Source organism: Cherax quadricarinatus, chromosome 45 (assembly GCF_038502225.1).
Source record: "Cherax quadricarinatus isolate ZL_2023a chromosome 45, ASM3850222v1, whole genome shotgun sequence".
Taxonomy (NCBI): Eukaryota; Metazoa; Arthropoda; class Malacostraca; order Decapoda; family Parastacidae; genus Cherax; species Cherax quadricarinatus.
In genome coordinates, this window is record NC_091336.1 from 17,403,351 (window position 1) to 17,422,135 (window position 18,785).

Genomic DNA, 18,785 nt, shown 5'->3' on the forward strand with positions numbered 1-18,785 from the left:
ACACAATATACCCCTCCAAACTGCCAATATCCCGAACCCCTCCTTTAGAGTGCAGGCATTGTACTTCCCATTTCCAGGACCCAAGTCCGGCTACATAAAAATAACCTGTTTCCCTGAATCCCTTCACTAAATATTACCCTGCTCACACTCCAACAGATTGTCAGGTCCCAAATACCATTTGTCTCCATTCACTCCTATCAAACACGCTCATGCATGCCTGCTGGAAGTCCAAGCCCCTCGCCCACAAAACCTCCCTTACCCCTTCCTTCCAACCTTTTCGAGGACGACCCCTACCCCGCCTTCCTTCCCCTACAGATTTAAATGCTCTCCATGTCATTCTACTTTGATCCATTCTCTTTAAATGACCAAACCACCTCAACAACCCCTCTTCAGCCCTCTGACTAATACTTTTATTAACTCCACACCTTCTCCTAATTTCCACACTCCAAATTTTCTGCATAATATTTACACCACACATTGCCCTTAGACAGGACATCTCCACTGCCTCCAACCGCCTCCTCGCTGCTGCATCCACAACCCAAGCTTCACACCCATATAAGAGTGTTGGCACTACTATACTTTCATACATTCCCTTCTTTGCCCCCATAGATAATGTTTTTGTCTCCACATATACATCAACGCACCACTCGCCTTTTTTCCCTCATCAATTCTATGATTAACCTCATCCTTCATAAATCCATCCACCGACACGTCAACTCCCAAATATCTGAAAACATTCACTACTTCCATACTCCTCCTCCCCAAATTGATATCCAATTTTCATCTAAATCATTTGATACCCTCATCACCTTACTCTTTTCTATGTTCACTTTCAACTTTCTACCTTTACACACACTCCCAAACTCGTCCACTAACCTTTGCAATTTTTCTTTAGAATCTCCCATAAGCACAGTATCATCAGCAAAAAGCAACTGTGTCAATTCCCATTTTGTATTTGATTCTCCCCATAATTTAGTCCCACCCCTCTCCCAAACACCCTAGCATTTACTTCTTTTACAACCCCATCTATAAATATATTAAACAACCATGGTGACATTACACATCCCTGTCTAAGACCTACTTTTACTGAGAAGTAGTCTCCCTCTCTTCTACACACCCTAACCTGAGCTTCACTTCTTTCTTTCAACACACCGGCCATATCCCACCAAGGCAGGGTGGCCCAAAAAGAAAAACGAAAGTTTCTCTTTTAAATTTAGTAATTTATACGGGAGAAGGGGTTAGCAGCCCCTTGCTCCCGGCATTTTAGTCGCCTCTTACAACACGCATGGCTTACGGAGGAAGAATTCTGTTCCACTTCCTCACTATCCTCATAAAAACTCCTCTATTCTTATCTTAAATATTTCTAATCCTTCTACACTCAGTATCTTTGCTAAAGTTAATGCCTTCTAGAGCTTCATGCTTACCTTATCAACACATGAGCCATGGATGCATGGGGCATACAAGTCACACTCATTAATTTGTATTTCACAATCGACACCTTCATATCCTGGCCAACACTTGCAAGAGTAACTGTTGGTTCCATCATTGCAGACACCATTAATGCATGGATCACTCTCGCATTCATTGATATTAATCTCGCACACATCACCTGAAATTTTTTTAATGCTTTAACCATTATAACTGAAGTACTGTGGTAGTGGTACCATATTTTCTGGCATATAAAGCACACTTTTTTCTACAAAAATTCTTGGAAAATTACCCTGTGGCTTATATGTTCAATGTCTGGGTCAAGGATAGGCTTTGGGTTATGCTTCAGCAGTTGTTTACAAATATGTACAGTGGACCCCCGCTTAACGATCACCTTCAAATGCGACCAATTATGTAAGTGTATTTATGTAAGTGCGTTTGTACGTGTATGTTTGGGGGTCTGAAATAGACTAATCTACTTCACAATATTCCTTATGGGAACAAATTCAGTCAGTACTGGCACCTGAACATACTTCTGGAATGAAAAAATATTGTTAACCGGGGGTCCACTGTATTATGTTACAACTGCTTGGAAACTTCATGCCAGCAAGCAGCCAACAATTGTGTGCCTTATATGCCAGAAAATATGGTATATCTTTGCTTTCTGTATAAGTTGTATCATGTACTTGTAGAAATAAAGATTATTATTATTATTACTATTCTGAATTTCTACTATTCCAAGAAGCTCTAGTTGAGTATTTGAGTTAAGCTGATCCTCTCTTTAATGTTAATGTAAATAACTCAGTTTATTTCATTCCTATTATATCTCCTATTATTGTAAATGATTTTCACACCTAGTTGTTTTAACTTTTAAGGTTATAATCATGACTGATTCCTAATGTAACTTACTGATAGGTTTTAAGTAATAAGATATTATACAGACCCCAATGGAGATAAGCTACTTTGACTTTTTTGGGTTATCCTAGGTAATTTACACATATTTCAAGCTATGTATGATAACTGTACTTACATGAACTTGTACCTAAATAAACTTACTAACTTGAAAGCAAGTTTCATGAAGAAACTAAACAAGGATCCTCAGCAGTGAAGTCATTTTTCTCGTGCATTAAAAAAAATAAAATGATTTTAAATAGAATATTGTAAAAACAGTTAATTTTTTACCTGTAAAGCCAGGAATGCACTCGCAGATAAATCCTCCAGCTGTTTCATACGTAAAGTTAGAGAAAATCTCTAAATCATAAAGTGTTATGTTGCTGCGTTCTAAGCAAGAGGCACCATTGAGACAGGGATAACTTGCACATTCTTGTATGTCCTCTTCACAGTCCTTCCCTGAAGAAAAAAAATGTATGGCTCTAAACAACTGCACTCTATTCTATTTACAATGAAACTGCTATATGTATTAATCTTTCTTGCAATGAACTGGCAGTATCCCACTGAGGCAGGGTGAACTAAAATGAAAAATAAAAGTTTTTCTTTCTAAATTTAGTAATGTATACAGGAGAAGGGGATACTAGCCCTTTGCTCTTGGCATTTTAGTCACTTCTTACAACACACATGGCTTATGGAGGAAGAATTCTAATCTTTTTCTTTTGTAAAAAAAAAAAAAAAAAAAAAAAAAAGTCATAGCAAGGAAGACATTGTCATTTAGTCATGCAGAACTAAAAAAATTTTTTTTTTTAACAGGTTGTCCATTTCCCACCAAGGCAGGGTGACTCAAAAAGAAAGAAAAAACTTTCAATATCATTCAACATTTTCACCATCACTCATACAAAATCACTGTCTTTGCAGAGGTGCTCAGATACGACAGATTAGATGTCCCTCCAAACTGCCAATATCCCAAACCTGGACTTGAGCCCTGGAAGTGGGAAGTACAATGCTTGCACTTTAAAGAAAGTGCAGGCATTGTACTTCCCACTTCCAAGGCTGAAGTCCAGCTAACCAGTTTCCCTGAATGCCTTCACAAAATATTACCCTGCTCACACTCCAATGGCTCGTCAGGTCCCAAAAACCATTTGTCTCAACTCACTCCTATCTAATAATCTCATGCATGCTTGCTGAAAATCCAAGGCCCTTGCCCACAAAACCTCCTTTACCCCCTCTCTCCAACCTTTCCGAGGATGACCCCTAACCTGCCTTTCTTCCCCTATAGATTTATATGCTCTCCAAGTCATTCTACTTTGTTCCATTCTCTCTAGATGACCAAACCACCTCAACAACCCCTCTTCAGCCCTCTGACTAATACTTTTAGTAACTCAAACAACTCCTTCTAATCTTCATACTACGAAATTCTCTGCATAATATTTACACCACACATTGACCTTAAACACAACATCTCCACTGCCTCCAGCCTCCTCCACGCTGCAGTACTATGCTCTCGTATATTCCCTTCTTTGCCTCCATGGATAACATTTTTTGTCTCCACGGATACCTCAATGCACCACTCACCTTTTTTCCTTCATCAATTCTATGGTTAACCCCATCCTTCATAAACTCATCTGCTGACAAGTCAACTCCCAAATATCTGAACACATTCACTTCTGGTTCTAAACTCTCCTAAATTTGAAATATAAAGTTTCAAATTCCTTAGGATTCTCAAAACTAGGAAAAAAATCTTTCATAATTATCATCCTTTTCATCTCTCCTTTTCTCTCACTTGCAAGTGACAAAAGTTAGCAAAGGTGTGAGATACTCTCTTACAAGATCATAAAGGTGCGAGATGCTCTCTGGCAAGATCACACAAACTTTGTCTTAAGAAGTTTGTGGAGAAAAGATAAACAACAAATACATAGTTTTCACTAACTAAAAATATTTGAAAATCTGTTTAGTTAATGAAAAATTATGGAACACTATGAAGGACTTTTGGCAATTCTTGTGAGGTTCATGAGACAGAGTTAGCTGTATGATATTTCTTCTTCTTTTGCACCTTCCAGCAAGGTATCTCTAATATATAGAGAACTGTCTATACATTTTTTTTTTTAACACACTGGCCATATCCCCACCTAAAATGAAAAATGAAAGTTTTTCTTTTTTAAATTTACTAATTCATACAGGAGAAGGGGTTACTAGCTCCTTGGTCAAAGCATTTTAGTTACCTCTTACGACACGCATGGCTGTATGTTATACCTTTTGAAGAAATCTTACTCTAACTTTCAGACTTAAATAAATTAAATAAACATTGCAAGGAAAATAATTGTATCATTAATTAAAGAAATATAAAGTGCAGTTAGTATTGAATATAGAAAATAATTTTTTTAAAGGTAATACAGAGCACAATTTTTTTAATTCATCCTTTGTTAAACTAACTTTTAACAAAAAAGTTTACACTTAATTTCAAAGGCTTAAAGAGAGCTTTATATATGAAACAAACCTTCATAACCATCATAGCAGAGGCATTTGTAATCTTTGACTAGGTCAGAACAAGTCGACCCATGCTGGCAAGGAGACGAGACACAATCATCTATATTGATCTCACACTGCGGTCCCTTGAAGCCGGTGTCACTACAGTTACATGTGTAGTGGTTGATGCCATCAGTGCACACACCCTCATTCATACATGGGTCTGACTAGAATGTAACAGGTGAATATACTCTTTATTACTAACATTTTAAAAATATAGAAAAAGCAGTAATATGTAACTTAAAAATTAAATGCATACAGAGGTGAGAAAACATTTTTTTTTTTTTTTAGAAATATAAATACAAAATGAAATGATGTCATGCTTGCCACTACAATATACAGACACGGCATATCATTAATGCAAGATTTTAAAGAGTAAAATGTGATACCATGAATGTAGTGAATAAAAACTGCCATATTTTAGTGTGTAATTCCAAAAATCACTATTTACATCTAAAAGCTTGAAACATAAATATGTGTATAAAATAAAAATGCATACCTCACACTCATCAATATTGGTGGAGCAAAGCTTGTCAGCAAAGCCAGGCAGACACTCACAAGTGAAGGTAGCAATACCATCATGGCAGGTGGCATTATTTTGGCATGGTGCACTTGCACATTCATCTATGTCAATATCACAATCAGTGCCTGTAAAACCAGGCTGACACACACATTCATAACCATTAATTCTGTTGATGCAGGTACCACTGTTGCGGCAAGGTCGGGAAAGACACTCGTCGAACTCTAAGTTGCAGTGATCGCCAGAAAAACCAGGACGACAGTAGCACTGGTATCCTCCATTGGTGTTCTCACAGATGCCATTGACACAAGGACGCATCAACTCACATTCATTTACATCCTCTTCACAATTGTGTCCTGAAAAATTGATAAGCTGTGTTCATGGAAATAAAGATTTTGAAATCCTTCAACTGAGGTGCTGTAATAATAAGACATCATTTTTTAACAAAGCAAAACTAAATTTTTGCAATACTGCTCTGAATCTTATTAATATTTTCACTTACCCAAATAAAAAATTTATTAGTTACCAGTACAGTGGAACCTTCACTCACGAGTTTAATCTGTTCCGTGACCTTGTTTGCATCTGGATTTGATTGTTTGCAGAGTCAATTTTCCTCATTTAAATTAATTGAAATGCAATTAATCCATTCCCGGCTCTCAGGAGGCACGACAAGATACTTCAATATTTCGCTGATATCATCTATAGGGCTTATTTATCTATTACAATTCATCTAATATGGCATAATACACAATATAAATAACATAGACACCTGATATATACTCTAGAATGAATAAAATATGTCATCCATGTAGTAGTATCGTCCACAGCGGACGAGAGTTTGTCTGAAGACAGGACAAAATAATATACACTCTTTGAATAATTTCGCTAAAATCATCTATTCGACTTATTTATCTAACACAATTCATCTAATATGATATATTAAACAATATAAATAATATAGAAACCTGATATATACTCTAGAATGAATAAAATATGTCATTATGTAGAAGGTGGAGGCATCCACAACCACTCCCGCTTTGTTGTGGTAAACACTGCCATCTAGTGAAGGCTTTTTGAAGCTGTCTATTATTATAATTATTATTATATAGTACATTATTATTATATGTATATGTATTATTATTATATGTACATGTATTATTATTATATGTATTATATTATTATTATAATTATACTATAGTATGCTATTATTATTATTGTTGTTATTATTATTACAATATAAATATTTTGTAATTTTTATTCACACAAAAGAATAGAAGATTTACTGTTATGTAGACTACTGCATTATTGTAATAACTGTAAAAATAATGTCAACCCATTCAGAACTGCATATTGGAATGGACCGTGACGTCATTTGTTTACTCTTGAACATCGCCAAAGAATCGAACATTTCTGCTGCTTTGAGCTCGATTTCAAGGTACATTCACCGTGAAACCAATCAGAATCATATCTATTTCTGTAATATATCTTCCATTCTATCAAATGAGACAAAAAAAAAATAAAAAAACAAGAACACAACCATAAAAACTAAACAAAAATACTGCTAAGAGGTGACTAATTGCTGAGAAGTGAACTCAATTATTTATGGTCTGATTTCTTTCAATTTTGGTGTACGTTAAGAAGCATCTTTCCATTATACATTACCCAAGTTTCAATAAGATAGTCCAACAAACAAATGAGATCCAATTCCCTAGATCAAGAGCAAGAGCCCCTCACAAGAGTCAAGAGGCCCTCTCGCTTATGGAAATTTCGTTCGCGTATGGAAGCAAAAAAAACTGACCAACTGACTGCTCATATTTAGAAAAACTCGCACGTGGATGCGCTCACAAATGGAGGTTCCACTGTTTTTAACCCTCTGACTGTCGCAAGCCCACTTCTGAAACTGTCATTCTGTGTTGCAAAATTTTTTGGGGAAAAAAAAAAATCTTATGAAATGATAGAGAATCTTTTCCCAATGCTAATGACACCAAAAGTACGAAATTTGATCAAAAACTTACAAAATTACGCTCCCGCAAAGTTAGCAATCTCGGTGATATATACACAGCGGCGATTTTGCCAACTTTGAGCCCTATTTTCGGCCAATTCCATTGTTCCAGTCGACCAAACTCATAGCTATATCTTTAGAACTCCATTTTTTCTATCAATTGAGTACAAGAAACTGCCCATTTACCTATTTCAATTACACAATAAAGTGGTCAGAAATTGGCAATTTGGCAAATTTCACGCAAATTAAAAAAGTTGCCAATTTCAAAATAGGGTCCATAATATTTTTGGCACTAAAATAACATATGCTCTGTTTCTTAGTCACGTCTCCAGGCCCCTCTTATATTACTCTTGCTTTCTATATTGATTTTTTATTCACACAAAAAATGGAAAACTTACTGTTATGCAGACCACTGCATTATTGTAAAAATGGTATAAATAATATCAGTGCACTAGTGAAAGAATATTAGACTCATCAGTTGACGTGTATTGGACGTGTGGTGTGATTTGCTTATTCTTGAACATTGGTAAAAATCAAACATTTCCGCTACTTTGAGCTCAATTTCAAGGTCGTTTTCATCATGAAACTAATCAAAATCATCTCTATTTCTGTAATATGTTTTCCTTTCTATCAAATGAGACCAAGAAAACGAGAATACAACCATAAATACTATACGAAAATACACCTTAGAATCGGCGTTTTAATCCAAAAACACGGTCGGAGTTTTTTTTTTTTTCTCATTATGCACTACGTGCTGCAGGATTTTTTTATACAGTGCACAATGACCACACAGACCCATTCTCTCACATGTGGGCCTATCAGCTTTCTTCTGCTTGATTTGAAGTCGCTAGAATTATTGAGAGTACATATAGAGTACGTCCGAAACACTGGCTCGTACGATGTCTATACAAGGCTGAAACAGTCAAAGGGTTACAAGATCTAAAACAATACAGAAAAATATGCAGGAGCAAAACACCTTGAAAGGTACTATCAATATAAACTAAATTCCTGACAAGAGATAAGTTACTTAGAGCTTTAAAACAGATAATTAGATAAAAAAATACATTTAACAGAGATTAACACTCTCACTACTGTAAGAGTGTAATACTCCAGAAGTACTAAAATAAATGGCAGCCTTAGAAAACTGCATAAAAGAGTAAATTTAGATACAATGTGATTCTTCACAAAGTTAAGTGCTCAATAAATAAAAATCTAAAATGGAATGGAATTGAGAGAATGAGTGTGGTTCAATATGAAGAACAAAAAAATATGACATGGAGGAGAACAGATGAAGAGAGGAAGAATGTGAATGGAAGAGTGTAATGTGGAGTAGTAGAAATTTCAGACAATAGAACAATGTTGGAAGTATCAAGCAGAATTAACTGTAAGCAAGAAATGGTATCTAAAAGGCAAATTAGAGAGAAATATAGGGAATATATAGCTGAAAATTGTGTGAAATGATTTCTACATAGTAAGCAGTTGAAATGCATGGAAGGTAAAGCGACAAGAAAATGAAGAGGTTTGAAAAAGAAGATCATGTGTGAATATGTACAGTGTGCAAAACAACCACAGGGGAAGCTGAATGATAGTTCTAGGCCATTTATGTTGCAATCAACACATCTTCAGGAGCTTGCAATGTTGCAGAAATTAGTAGGAAGTCCAGGTAGATTCGTTTACTTGAACAAACATGAAAGGCCTGGAGCTATTATTCAACTACCCCCACTTCCAATGGTTGTTTTGCATTTTGTATCGCTTGTTCGCGATAACTGCAAGCATAATGTTCATTTGACAAAATAAATCATTTATTTACCTGTATAACCTTGAGGGCAGATACAGCTATAGTTAGCCATTCCATCATGACATTCACCTCCGTTAAAACATGGACTACTCTCGCACTCATCTATGTTGATGGAGCAGTTGTCTCCTGTGAAACCCTCAGGACATCGGCACTCGTAGCTGTTTATCATGTCGTAGCACACTTTACCATCTGAACAAGTCTCATCAAAACAGTCATTGATGTTGTTACTGCAGTACAACCCTTCAAAACCTGAATATAAAAAAGTATATCATGACCCAACTGCATTTTTAATAATAAAAAAAAGCATGAAAAAGGTTACAAAATATACCCATTAGAGACATTTCTTTATCATTCTCAAACTTTCTCTATTAGTGACTAAATATACAAAATCTCTTTTAAACTAATTTCTTAACAGCTATTTTTATGGCCTCCATATCAAACAATAGAAAAATAATGATGAAGAATTAGACATACATGCAACATCTGGGTATCTTAATTTGCAAGTGTTTTGCCATCCAGTGGCTTTATTAATACATATTCAAAGACATAACAAGGTATTAAAAAACATCAAGATCCTTTGGCTGGCAAAAAACACATGGAGTGTCAACTTGCTTGTATGGTATGTACACATCAAGTGTTACAAATTACATTTATATAACAGAAACATTATTTACCCTTAGTGCCCATTTAGGAACAATAGCAAGAAATGGAAAAAATTAAAGAATACTTTAGAATTTTAATATTTTTTTTTTTCAACAAATTGGCCGTCTCCCACCGAGGCAGGGTGACCCAAAAAGAAAGAAAATCCCCAAAAAGAAAATACTTTCATCATCATTCAACACCTTCACCTCACTCACACATAATCACTGTTTTTGCAGAAGTGCTCAGAACACAACAGTTTAGAAGCATATACGTATAAAGATACACAACATATCCCTCCAAACTGCTAATATCCCGAAACCCCTCCTTTAGAGTGCAGGCACTGTACTTCTTACATTACTAATAGGTATCAGTATGTCACCATTAAAGACACAGCATCAGCAACACGGCCACTTGATACTGGAGTTCCGCAGGGAAGTGTCCTTGGTCCCCTGCTCTTCCTCATATACATCAATGGCCTTCCAAACGTATCCCAACACCTGAAACCCATTCTCTTTGCTGACGACATGACTTATGTCATCTCTCACCCTAATCTTGCCACCCTCAACACCATTGTGAATGAGGAGCTGATCAAAATATCGACTTGGATGACAGCCAATAAACTTACACTTAACACTGACAAAACCTACTATATTATGTTTGGTAGCAGAGCAGGAGATGCACAAATTAACATTAAGATTGACAACACTCTAATTACCAGAAATAATGGGGGCAAATTCCTAGGCTTATACCTTGACAACAACCTGAATTTCAGCACCCATATCCAGCATATAACCAAAAAAGTATCCAAAACGGTTGGGATCCTCTCCAAGATGCGATACTACGTGCTGCAAAATGCCCTTCTCACACTATACCACTCACTTATTTATCCATACCTCACCTATGCTATTTGTGCTTGGGGATCAACTGCAGCAACACACCTAAAGCCCATAATAACCCAACAAAAAGCTGCAGTAAGAATAATCACTAAATCCCATCCCTGGCAACACCCCCCTCCCACTCTTCATAGACCTAAACTTACTCCCTGTTCAGTATATCCACACTTACTACTGTGCAATCTACATCTACAGGGCCTTAAACTCTAATATCAACCTTGACCTAAAACGCTTTCTTGATAGTTGTGACAGAACCCACAGGCATAACACCAGACACAAACATCTCTACGACATTCCCCGTGTCCGACTAAACCTTTACAAAAATTCAATGTATGTCAAAGGCCCTAAAATCTGGAATACCCTACCTGAGAACTCTAGAACTGCAGACACATTCATCACCTTCAAAACTACCATTAGAAAACATCTTATCTCCCTGATACACCCCGTCAACTAACTACACGAATACCACCTGGTGGTTCACACTTACACTCACTCACTCATTTGACCATAAACAGAAATATTAATCTCAATCTTAAAATAATGAATCCTGTGATACTCCAATACTGAAACTATGTACTGTGCCAAAACAAAAGCATTCACATTGCTAAACTCACAAACTAGTATTTAGTCACTTAGCCATAATACCAACTTACCTCATAATTTGTAATATTTTACAATTAAGAATAAAACTAAGTCTGCCCGAAATGCCTACCCATGCTAAGCGTTCTAGTGGTACACCCTGTAATCACTATTTTACTACATGTAAACCACACAATAACCAAATTTCTGTAAACTCAGCATTGTAATCCTTATAGAGAATAAACTTTGAATTTGAATTTGAATTTCCAGGACTCAGTCTGGCTATATAAAAATAACCGGTGTCCCTGAATTTTATTTTTTTTTTTATTATCACACTGGCCGATTCCCACCAAGGCAGGGTGGCCCGAAAAAGAAAAACTTTCACCATCATTCACTCCATCACTGTCTTGCCAGAAGGGTGCTTTACACTACAGTTTTTAAACTGCAACATTAACACCCCTCCTTCAGAGTGCGGGCACTGTACTTCCCATCTCCAGGACTCAAGTCCGGCCTGCCGGTTTCCCTGAACCCCTTCATAAATGTTACTTTGCTCACACTCCAACAGCACGTCAAGTATTAAAAACCATTTGTCTCCATTCACTCCTATCAAACACGCTCACGCATGCCTGCTGGAAGTCCAAGCCCCTCGCACACAAAACCTCCTTTACCCCCTCCCTCCAACCTTTCCTAGGCCGACCCCTACCCCGCCTTCCTTCCACTACAGACTGATACACTCTTGAAGTTATTCTGTTTCGCTCCGTTCTCTCCACATGTCCGAACCACCTCAACAACCCTTCCTCAGCCCTCTGGACAACAGTTTTGGTAATCCCGCACCTCCTCCTAACTTCCAAACTACGAATTCTCTGCATTATATTCACACCACACATTGCTCTCAGACATGACATCTCCACTGCCTCCAGCCTTCTCCTCGCTGCAACATTCATCACCCATGCTTCACACCCATATAAGAGCGTTGGTAAAACTATACTCTCATACATTCCCCTCTTTGCCTCCAAGGACAAAGTTCTTTGTCTCCAGAGACTCCTAAGTGTACCACTCACCCTTTTCCCCTCATCAATTCTATGATTCACCTCATCTTTCATAGACCCATCCGCTGACACGTCCACTCCCAAATATCTGAATACATTCACCTCCTCCATACTCTCTCCCTCCAATCTGATATCCAATCTTTCATCACCTAATCTTTTTGTTATCCTCATAACCTTACTCTTTCCTGTATTCACTTTCAATTTTCTTCTTTTGCACACCCTACCAAATTCATCCACCAATCTCTGCAACTTCTCTTCAGAATCTCCCAAGAGCACAGTGTCATCAGCAAAGAGCAACTGTGACAACTCCCACTTTATGTGTGATTCTTTATCTTTTAACTCCACGCCTCTTGCCAAGACCCTCGCATTTACTTCTCTTACAACCCCATCTATAAATATATTAAACAACCACGGTGACATCACACATACTTGTCTAAGGCCTACTTTTACTGGGAAATAATTTCCCTCTTTCCTACATACTCTAACTTGAGCCTCACTATCCTCGTAAAAACTCTTCACTGCTTTCAGTAACCTACCTCCTACACCATACACCTGCAACATCTGCCACATTGCCCCCCTATCCACCCTGTCATACACCTTTTCCAAATCCATAAATGCCACAAAGACCTCTTTAGCCTTATCTAAATACTGTTCACTTATATGTTTCACTGTAAACACCTGGTCCACACACCCCCTACCTTTCCTAAAGCCTCCTTGTTCATCTGCTATCCTATTCTCCGTCTTACTCTTAATTCTTTCAATAATAACTCTACCATACACTTTGCAAGGTATACTCAACAGACTTATCCCCCTATAATTTTTGCACTCTCTTTTATCCCCTTTGCCTTTATACAAAGGAACTATGCATGCTCTCTGCCAATCCCTAGGTACCTTACCCTCTTCCATACATTTATTAAATAATTGCACCAACCACTCCAAAACTATATCCCCACCTGCTTTTAACATTTCTATCTTTATCCCATCAATCCCGGCTGCCTTACCCCCTTTCATTTTACCTACTGCCTCACGAACTTCCCCCACACTCACAACTGGCTCTTCCTCACTCCTACAAGATGTTGTTCCTCCTTGCCCTATACACGAAATCACAGCTTCCCTATCTTCATCAACATTTAACAATTCCTCAAAATATTCCCTCCATCTTCCCAATACCTCTAACTCTCCATTTAATAACTCTCCTCTCCTATTTTTAACTGACAAATCCATTTGTTCTCTAGGCTTTCTTAACTTGTTAATCTCACTCCAAAACTTTTTCTTATTTTCAACAAAATTTGTTGATAACATCTCACCCACTCTCTCATTTGCTCTCTTTTTACATTGCTTCACCACTCTCTTAACCTCTCTCTTTTTCTCCATATACTCTTCCCTCCTTACATGACTTCTACTTTGTAAAAACTTCTCATATGCTAACTTTTTCTCCCTTACTACTCTCTTCACATCATCATTCCACCAATCGCTCCTCTTCCCTCCCGCACCCACTTTCCTGTAACCACAAACTTCTGCTGAACACTCTAACACTACATTTTTAAACCTACCCCATACCTCTTCGACCCCATTGCCTATGCTCTCATTAGCCCATCTATCCTCCAATAGCTGTTTATATCTTACCCTAACTGCCTCCTCTTTTAGTTTATAAACCTTCACCTCTCTCTTCCCTGATGCTTCTATTCTCCTTGTATCCCATTTACCTTTTACTCTCAGTGTAGCTACAACTAGAAAGTGATCTGATATATCTGTGGCCCCTCTATAAACATGTACATCCTGAAGTCTACTCAACAGTCTTTTATCTACCAATACATAATCCAACAAACTACTGTCATTTCACCCTACATCATATCTTGTATACTTATTTATCCTCTTTTTCTTAAAATATGTATTACCTATAACTAAACCCCTTTCTATACAAAGTTCAATCAAAGGGCTCCCATTATCATTTACACCTGGTACCCCAAACTTACCTACCACACCCTCTATAAAAGTTTCTCCTACTTTAGCATTCAGGTCCCCTACCACAATTACTCTCTCACTTGGTTCAAAGGCTCCTATACATTCACTTAACATCTCCCAAAATCTCTCTCTCTCCTCTGCATTCCTCTCTTCTCCAGGTGCATACACGCTTATTATGACCCACTTCTCGCATCCAACCTTTACTTTAATCCACATAATTCTTGAATTTACACATTCATATTCTCTTTTCTCCTTCCATAACTGATCATTCAACATTACTGCTACCCCTTCCTTTGCTCTAACTCTCTCAGATACTCCAGATTTAATCCCATTTATTTCCCCCCACCGAAACTCCCCTACCCCCTTCAGCTTTGTTTCGCTTAGGGCCAGGACATCCAACTTCTTTTCATTCATAACATCAGCAATCATCTGTTTCTTGTCATCTGCACTACATCCACGCACATTTAAGCATCCCAGTTTTATAAAGTTTTTCTTCTTCTCTTTTTTAGTAAATGTCTACAGGAGAAGGGGTTACTAGCCCATTGCTCCCGGCATTTTAGTCGCCTCATACGACACGCATGGCTTACGGAGGAAAGATTCTTTTCCACTTCCCCATGGACAATAGAAGAAATAAAGAGGAACAAGAGCTATTTAGAAAAAGGAGAAAAACCTAGATGTATGTATATATATATGCATGTGTGTGTCTGTGAAGTGTGACCAAAGTGTAAGTAGGAGTAGCAAGATATCCCTGTTATCTAGTGTGTTTATGAGACAGAAAAAGAAACCAGCAAGAAACCCTGAATCCCTTCACTAAATATTACCCTGCTCACACTCCAACAGATTGTCAGGTTCCAAATACGATTCGTCTCCATTCACTCCTATCGAACATCCTCATGCACTCCTGCTGGAAGTCCAAGCCCCTTGCCCACAAAACCACCCTTACCCCTTCCTTCCAACCTTTTCGAGGATGACCCCTACCCTGCCTTCCTTCACCTACAGATTTAAATGCTCTCCATGTCATTCTACTTTGATCCATTCTCTCTAAATGACCAAACCACCTCAACAACCCCTCTTCAGCCCTCTGACTAATACTTTTATTAACTCCACACCTTCTCCTAATTTCCACACTCCTAATTTTCTGCATAATATTTACACCACACATTGCCCTTAGACAGGACATCTCCACTGCCTCCAACCGCCTCCTCGCTGCTGCATTCACAACCCAAGCTTCACACCCATATAATACCCATAATACCCATATATACTTTCATACATTCCCTTCTTTGCCTCCATAGATAACGTTTATTGTCTCCACATATACCTCAATGCACCACACACCTTTTTTCCCTCATCAATTCTATGATTAACCTCATCCTTCATAAATCCATCCGCCGACACTTCAACTCCCAAGAATCTGAAAACATTCACTTCTTCCATACTCCTCCTCCCCAATCTGATATCCAATTTTTCTTTATCTAAATCATTTGATACCCTCATCACCTTACTCTTTTCTATGTTCACTTTCAACTTTCTACCTTTACACACACTCCCAAACTCATCTACTAACCTTTGCAATTTTTCTTTAGAATCTCCCATAAGCACAGTATCATCAGCAAAAAGTAACTGTGTCAATTCCCATTTTGTATTTGTTTCCCCATAATTTAATCCCACCCCTCTCCCGAACACCCAAACACTTCTTTTACAACCCCATCTATAAATATATTAAACAACCATGGTGACATTACACATCCCTGTCTAAGACCTACTTTTACTGGGAAGTAGTCTCCCTCTCTTCTACACACCCTAACCTGAGCCTCACTATCCTCATAAAAACTCTTTAGAGCATTTAGTAACTTACCACCTATTCCATATACTTGCAACATCTGCCACATTGCTCCCCTATCCACTTTATCATATGCCTTTTCTAAATCCATAAATGCAATAAAGACTTCCCTACCTTTATCTAAATACTGTTCACAGATATGTTTCAATGTAAACACTTGATCTACACATTCCCTACCCACTCTGAAACCTCCTTGCTCATCTGCAATCCTACAATCTGTCTTACCTGTAATTCTTTCAATTATAACCTTACTGTACACTTTTCCTGGTATACTCAGTAAACTCTATAATTTTTACAATCTCTTTTGTTCCCCTTCTCTTTATATAAAGGGACTATACATGCTCTCTGCCAATCCCTAGGTACCTTCCCCTCTTTCATACATTTATTAAACAAAAGTACCAACCACTCCAACACTATATCCCCCCCTGCTTTTAACATTTCTGTCATGATCCCATCAGTTCCAGCTGCTTTATCCCCTTTCACTCTACGTAATGCCTCACGTACCTCCCCCACACTTACATTCTGCTCTTCTTCACTCCTAAAAGATGGTATACTCCCTGGACAGTGCATGAAATTACCGCCTCCCTTTCTTCCTCAACATTTAAAAGTTCCTCAAAATATTCTCGCCATCTACCTAATACCTCCCTCTCCCCATCTACTAACTCCCCTACTCTGTTTATAACTGACAAATCCATACGTTCCCTAAGCTTTCTTAACTTGTTTAACCCTTTGACTGTTTCAGGCCCCTCTCTGAAACTGTCATTCTATGTCGCTCAATTTTTGAAAAAAAAAAAATTATTTTTTCTTATGAAATGATAGAGAATCTTTTCCCGATGGTAATGACACCAAAAGTTCGAAATTTGGTCGAAAACTCGTGGAATTATGCTCCCGCGAAGTTAGCGGTCTCGGCAACATATGCGTATCGGCGATTTCGCCGACTTTGAGCCCAATTTTCAGCCAATTCCATTGTTCCAGTTGACCAAACTCATAGCTATTTCTTTAGAACTCCATTTTGTCTATCAGCTGAGTACAAGAAACCTCCCATTTACTAATTTGGACTACCAAATATGGTGGTCAGAAATTGGCAATTTGGCCAATTTCACGCAAAATAAAAAAGATGCCAATTTCAAAATAGGGTCCAGAATAAACAAGGTAGACATTCGTGGCACTAAAATAACATATGCTCTGTTCATTAGTCACATCTCTAGGCCCCTCTTATATTATTATTGCTTTCTATTTTGATTTTTTATTCATACAAAAAAATACAAAATTTACTGTTATGCAGACGACTGCATTATTGTAAAAATGGTATAAATAATATCAGTGCACTAGTGAAAGAATATTAGACTCCCCAGTTGACGTGTATTGGACGTGTGGTGTGATTTATGTACTCTTGAACATTGGTAAAAATCGAACATTTCCGCTACTTTGAGCTCAGTTTCAAGGTCGTTTTCATCGTCAAAGTAATGAAAATCATCTCTATTTCTGTAATATGTTTTCCATTTTATCACCTAAGACCATGAAAACGCGAATACAACGATAAATACTATACGAAAATACACCTCAAAGTCGGCGTTTTATTCCAAAAAAACGATCAGAGTTTTTTTTTTCTCATTACGCAATGTGTGCTGCAGGATTTTTTTTATGTGGTGCACACTGACCACACAGACCCATTCTCTCACATGTGGGCCTACCAGCTTTCTCCCACTTGATTTGAAGCCGCTAGAATTATTGAGTATATATACGTCAGAAACATTGGCTCGTAAGACGTATTTATACGTCGAAAACAGTCAAAGGGTTAACTCACTCCAAAATTTTTTCTTATTTTCATTAAAATTTCTTGACAGTGCCTCTCCCATTCTATCATCTGCTCTCCTTTTGCACTCTCTCACCACTCTCTTCACCTTTCTTTTAATCTTCATATACTCTGCTCTTCTTATAGCACTTCTGCTTTGTAAAAACCTCTCATAAGCTAACGTTTTCTCTTTTATCACACCCTTTACTTCACCATTCCACCAATCACTCCTCTTTCCTCCTGCCCCCACCCTCCTATAACAACAAGCTTCTGCCCCACATTCTAATACTGCATTTTTAAAACTATTCCAACCCTCTTCAACCCCCCCACTACTCATCTTTGCACTAGCCCACCTTTCTGCCAATAGTTGCTTATATCTCACCCGAACTTCCTCCTCCCTTAGTTTATACACTTTCACTTTCCTCCTACTTGTTGTTGCCACCTTCCTCTTGTCCCATCTACCTCTTACTCTAACTGTACCTACAACTAAATAATGATCCGATATATCAGTTGCCCCTCTATAAACATGTACATCCTGGAGCCTACCCATCAACCTTTTATCCACCAATACATAATCTAACAAACTACTTTCATTACGTGCTACATCATACCTTGTATATTTATTTATCCTCTTTTTCATAAAATATGTATTACTTATTACCAAATCTCTTTCTACACATAGCTCAATTAAAGGCTCCCCATTTACATTTACCCCTGGCACCCCAAATTTACCTACTACTCCCTCTACAACATTTTTACCCACTTTAGCATTGAAATCCCCAACCACAAGTACTCTCACACTCGGTTCAAAACTCCCCACGCATTCACTCAACATTTCCCAAAATCTCTCTCTT

General features: G+C 37.7%; 1 protein-coding gene across 1 annotated transcript in view; it reads right to left on the reverse strand.

Annotated features, from left to right (window-relative positions):
- Positions 1-18,785, reverse strand: part of crb (cell polarity complex component crumbs) — a 184,404-nt gene that overhangs the window by 105,392 nt on the left and 60,227 nt on the right. Inside the window, exons 15-19 of the mRNA XM_053785119.2 lie at positions 9,178-9,414; positions 5,345-5,721; positions 4,817-5,012; positions 2,611-2,778; positions 1,425-1,609 (exon numbers count right to left, since the gene is read on the reverse strand). Coding sequence (XP_053641094.2) covers positions 1,425-1,609; positions 2,611-2,778; positions 4,817-5,012; positions 5,345-5,721; positions 9,178-9,414 — 1,163 coding nt within the window. The remainder of the gene's footprint in view (positions 1-1,424; positions 1,610-2,610; positions 2,779-4,816; positions 5,013-5,344; positions 5,722-9,177; positions 9,415-18,785) is intronic.